Raw genomic sequence first — 5,451 nt, forward strand, 5'->3', positions numbered from 1 at the left:
CGGGGGCAGTGATATGCCTCTGCCCTTCTCTCCTAAGTCCCTGCCCCCGAAGGCCTGCCGGTGCCCCACTCCCGACTCTCAGCCGCTGTCTCCTCAGCGCCCCACCCCAGCCGCTTCAGCCCATGCCGGCGTAGGGCGACCCCTCCCCGCGCCCGCACCTCGCCGCCGGAGCAGCACCGCCGCCACCGCGCTGTCCACGCCGCCGGACAGAGCGCACACCACATGTCGCGCCGCCGCCTGCATCTTCCCGGCTGGGGGCCAGGTTTGAGGAACGGACACTTCCGGTCGGCCTTCCGGCGGTACAGAAGGGCGCGCTGTCCCTCACTGGGCTGTGTCCGGCGGGAAACACGCGCCGCCTCAGGGGTTCCGGGGACACCCATGGGCTCCGTTGCAGGAAGGGGCGCCCAAGGCTGCAGGGGGCAGAGCTGCTTGTTGCTTAACTGACGTGAAAATCAGGCTGTCCCGGAAGGGCTGCCCACTGTGGGAGCCCTGGAAGTAATCCCTGGCACTGGAGGGGTGGGAAACCACTGGCCTCTGTGCCCTGGGCTGGGAGACTGTTGCCTGTGCCAGGTGGAGGCAGGACACTCACATGCTAGGGCTTAGCGACATATACAGGTGCTGCCTGGGCCCGGAAAGTGAACCTGAATTCAGGAAAGCTTGTGCTCTAAATGCAACTCTTAGTCTAGAGGCGCAGATCCACTCTGCCTTCTGAGTGACTTCGCTAACCCCCTCTTGGCGCACACCATCAAATCTAGACCCAGGTGGATATGTGCTTCCCAGCTGTCTGTGTCCAGGCTGCATACCAAAACGATCCCGCAGATGGCAGACAGGCAGGCTGAAGGACTCCAATATGAGGTAGGAGACATGGGTGAATGCTCAACCTCCTGGCTGGCAAGGAAATCTCTAGGATTTCTTTGATGATGCAGTCCTTGGCCCTGCCACCTCTGGGTCTGTCAAGGCCATCTTCAAACCTCTAGCAAGTCATGGCTCAATACCATCGTCCCTGAGAAGATTGAGTCTAGCTTCTTGTAACAGGGAGCTGTAACTTGGTCAATGTCTAAACAGCAATCAACATCATTACCACTTATAGCCATGCTACAAAGCACTAAGGTCCTTTCCGTTGAAGCAGCCCTGCAGACTATCACTGCCACATTTGTACATCCACACACATTCCTTCCTAAGGGTTTGCCGGACTTTAGCTCTTCCCCAGAATGCTAGCAGTTTCAGTCTTTATTTATGGGCTCCAGTGCAGCTTACTTGAATTACAAAACAAAAGGTAACCAGGTGAGCTGCTAAACTTTCAACAGATGAAACATCCAACAAAAGATGGGCAAAGTCTGGTGATGTGCGCAAATCTGAAAATGGGGTGGCATCTAGTTACTGTGGCTCCAGAAAAGTAGATGAGGTCTGAGACTATGATGCAGTGTAGAAATGAAGCCAGGACATAAACTAGGTAAGTCAGGAACAAAGCTGCATGCATGCCACTGCTAATCCATGAAAGCTGAAGGAAATTGATTTCAGTTCTTCCCGGGTTAACACCCTAATTGAGGCAAACTTATTTCAAGAGGGAACACTGTGCTTGCAACTCTGCTCATTACTGCTCATAAGTACAGCTTGTTCCATGTGTCAGTTATGCAACAAAATAACCTCTCTCAAAATATAACTATCCTCCCTACCCCAATTACTATAGTGGGATGATTTCCAAAGCATCACATAACAGAAAAACAGCTGTACAGACAGAGGCTGTGGTGCAAATAAGTAATGCAACTTAAATTTATCTTAAAAGCAAGCTGATTACATGGTCTCTGGTAAATGTGAATGCCAAAGTGAGTGACAGAGCAACTTCATATACAGGTCTGAAAATACGGTTATTGGATTGAGCTTTGGGGGACTCTAGATACAGGTCTAGAAAAACCTGAGCTAGTTAGGGTACAAGTAATCCAGTTGAGAGAATGTACTCATTTCACAACTGTGAATTTAAGAGCATACACAAAAGACTCCTTGTAAGGTCAAACCTAAAGCCATATTCAAACCTAAAATTTGCCCCAAACTGAGATTTTTGGGGGAAAAAAAGTGTTACAACAGATTTGTTTCTACTTTCTTTGAGCTGCCAGGCTTCATCCAGAACAGGGGTTCTCAATCCCCAGGCCACAGCCTGGTGCCAGGCCAGGCCACAGCAGGTTGGTTGCCAGACCAGAAGTGGCCACAGACCAGCAAACCGCAGTCCCCCAGAGCTGGGTGGAGGCTGTGGCTCACAGGGCCCACAGCAGTGCAGGGTTGCCCCCTGCCCCCACATCCTTACCCATTTTCTGGCCAGAAATTTTGTCTGCAGTTGGCTGCGACTGTTGGGCCACGGCATAAAAACTTTGGGAACCCCTACTCTAGAACCTGTCTTTAAGAATCTTGCTTCCTGATCATTAAGTCAAAAATCCTATAGGAACAGAGTAGCTACTCTGGTCATCTTTATGAAAGTAAAAAAATGCTCCTCAAGCAGGAAAGGATCTAAATGATTTTGTACACTGCTTACAACAAGAATCCTTCCAGCTAAGGCACTATACAAGTAAACTTTTTGCTTTACATGAAGTTCTACATCACTTACTACCTTTCTAGCATGGGGTTTAACTGACCAATATAAAATGGACCCTTATTAAGCATGGTTGCGAGACACTTCTTACTGTAAAACTCAGTGACTTGTGCCTCCCTCTGTCGCACACATTTTTATAAAGCTTATCATTAGATTATATTAGTTAGCGTTTTAAAAATTTAGCATTTCAGTCTCTGAGGTATTCTTGCTGGTGCTGGGGTAATTAAAAAGTTGAACAGAAATATTTAAAGTGAAGTTGTACCTCTGCTGCTAGAGGGCAAGATAAAGAAAAGCAAGCAGCAAGCTGAATTTAATTTTGTGTCTATCATTCTTACTCTAAAATTGAATGTGGTCAGCCAGCCACAGGTACAGATTAGTCATTCTTCCAGGTAGCCATCACCATTCACTCAGATTTATACCCAAAAGATTCTTGATTAGTTTAAATTTGGAGTTCCTCTGCTACAGCGTAGTTTAGGACACATGGAACATTGCTGAGCAGCAAACAGCACAGGTAAGGTATAGTCAGAAATGTGAAATTCTAGTCCCTAGTTCTAGTGTACCAGCGTTGTACTAAATTTAGTTAAGGGATGGGGTGAATGGAAATGAAATGAGACTATTCTGGTCTCAAATCCTACTTTATTGAACACCTAAGCAATACCAATATTTAAGCAAAGCTTTACATACAAAAAACTAGAACTCTTGGTTCCAAAATGATACCTTTTATTAGACCAACGGGAAAATGGCAAAATCGTCCTTTTCTGCAAGCTTTCGGGATCCAAGTCCCTTTGTCAGGCTCTGGGAAAAGTATAGATGGTACAAAATGGTAAAAAGTCCCCATAGGTAGGAAATAAACTGAAGTTTATTTCATACCTGTGGACTTTGATCCCAAAAGCTTGCAGAAAAGGACAATTTTCTTTCCATTTTCCAGTTGGTCTAATAAAAGGTATCATTTTGGAACCAGGAGTTCGTTTCTTGTATGTCTTTTTGTCTCAGACTAACACAGCTACCAAGTACACCCCTGAAGCTTTAACTACTACATTCAACTTTTAATCAAGCTGTAACAGTCAACATAAATATTCTTATGCAAACCTTCTGATGGATACAGTGATTTCAGCTGGCCAGGCATCTATTACTGCACGAGGGTTCAAGAAGTTGTTTTCTTTTCCTCTCCCCAGCTTTAAAGATTTTTATATGCTTTTTTTTTTTTTTTTAAACAGTTCTCTTCTGTATGTTCTATATATATGGTTGTCATATATATTCAATTGTGATCTTTTACAGTGGTTGTTTTCCCATCAGGCTGCTGTTTGGATTCTGCTGTCTTGGACTGTTAAGCCACATTCTCTCAACATTTTTTTGCTGCCATGGGTTAGAGGTCACCCTAAACTAAACTGTGACCCACTTGCTTTGATTTTACTTAGTGGCATTAGTTATGTCAAGGAACAAAACAATATTACTTATGCTTAGCATTTTCCTAAAAAGTAGTTTACAGAACTACACCTGGGCATGACACTAGTGACTGGGGGACACTAGTGACAACTGTCTATAAACCGGACACATTACCTACTTCGTAACAGAGGTGCAGAATTGGTAAAGCACTTTGATTTTCAAGAAAAGGCCAATCCATTGACTTGTGTAGTGGTACAACCTATACATTTTTAAAACAAACATGAAATAAGCGAGCTGGAAACTGCAATCCGTCCCATGCTTTCCTGTTTGAATGACTGCCACAGAGCTAGGCTGGGGCCAGAGCAAATGCATGCTAATGTGCCCCAGGCTGCAGCAGAGATGGAGCCCTACCAAGGCAGAACAAAGTGGAGGGGAGGGAGCAGAAGGAACCCAAGGGTGTAGGAGGGGAGAGGAGTGGGGGGCTGGCTGGCTGGTGCTGTGGCCCCAACCCAGGCTGCAGCCACATTAGCTACCACCTGCCACACAATGCATAGTGCCTCCTATATTTAACATTATCTTTTGTCACACTATTAGTGTGACATTCAATTTAGCGATTTTGGCTTCCTGAAATATTGCATTAAGATTGCACTACTCATTTGTCCAAATAATTTATTTCTAGACTCCTTATACTTTCACACAGATCATTAAAATTCTGAGATTGAAGTTTTTAATTACAATATATCTTAATTTTTCAAATATTGTACATTTAATACCATTTCACTTTCCAATTACATCTTTAGAAAAAGGTTGATGTTTTTCTGTATAATAATTTACTTTTAAAAATAAATACATGCATTGTCATATGTAAGGTCAAGTCACATGTATTCAAATTGAGAATTTCAGTCGCCAAGAATTCTAATCAATCTTTTGTCAAATGAGTTGCATTCAATTCTTCATTTTGTTATAATAGTTGCTCCATGTTCCTCTGTCAAGATAACACCTCCAACAGCTCAAATTAAAGTTGCAGATGCCAAGAAGAATTTTGGGTTCTGCTTCAGTTCAGAACTTCAGTAAAGGAGAATCCAGGTTCTCTTTGTTCATGTCAGGGCTCAGAGTGATAAGAGGAGAACTCAGATCTATCAGCTGAAAGAAAATGAGAAATTAACAAAAGTTAAAAAGTTGTTATTTTTGTCATTTACTCTATACTTAGAATATCAGGAACCTGGGTAATTATAGCCAGTCACTCTAGTTGCACAATGTTGTCTGCTTACTTCCAAAGCATCAGCAGGGCAGTTTAGTTGAAGATTCAGCTCATCAGGTACCTGGAAGACAAACAGCTGCACTACCAGTTTTAAACAATTCAGTCTCTTCACCCAACTAGGTACCAAACAAAATTAAAGCCTGATGCTCTGCAGATAGGCTTAGCCTATGCCTGAAGTTTTTGATTCAAGATAAAAAAAAAACCAAACACCCCCCCCCCC

General features: G+C 44.0%; 2 protein-coding genes across 3 annotated transcripts in view; both read right to left on the minus strand.

Annotated features, from left to right (window-relative positions):
- TRMU (tRNA 5-methylaminomethyl-2-thiouridylate methyltransferase) overlaps positions 1 to 263 on the minus strand; it is a 28,350-nt gene extending 28,087 nt beyond the window's left edge. The window contains exon 1 of the mRNA XM_019509378.1: positions 159 to 263. Within this exon, the coding sequence (XP_019364923.1) occupies positions 159 to 243 (85 nt within the window). The 5' untranslated portion in view covers positions 244 to 263. The remainder of the gene's footprint in view (positions 1 to 158) is intronic.
- Positions 264 to 4,622: 4,359 nt separating this feature from the next.
- GTSE1 (G2 and S-phase expressed 1) overlaps positions 4,623 to 5,451 on the minus strand; it is a 21,388-nt gene continuing 20,559 nt past the window's right edge. The window contains exons 12-13 of one of the 2 annotated variants that reach the window (XM_019509379.1): positions 5,242 to 5,292; positions 4,623 to 5,113 (exon numbers count right to left, since the gene is read on the minus strand). In XM_019509379.1, coding sequence (XP_019364924.1) covers positions 5,030 to 5,113; positions 5,242 to 5,292 — 135 coding nt within the window. In that variant the 3' untranslated portion in view covers positions 4,623 to 5,029. The remainder of the gene's footprint in view (positions 5,114 to 5,241; positions 5,293 to 5,451) is intronic. The other variant, XM_019509380.1, reaches the window with a different exon arrangement.

Source organism: Gavialis gangeticus, unplaced genomic scaffold (assembly GCF_001723915.1).
Source record: "Gavialis gangeticus isolate Ggan-Ray unplaced genomic scaffold, GavGan_comp1, whole genome shotgun sequence".
Taxonomy (NCBI): Eukaryota; Metazoa; Chordata; order Crocodylia; family Gavialidae; genus Gavialis; species Gavialis gangeticus.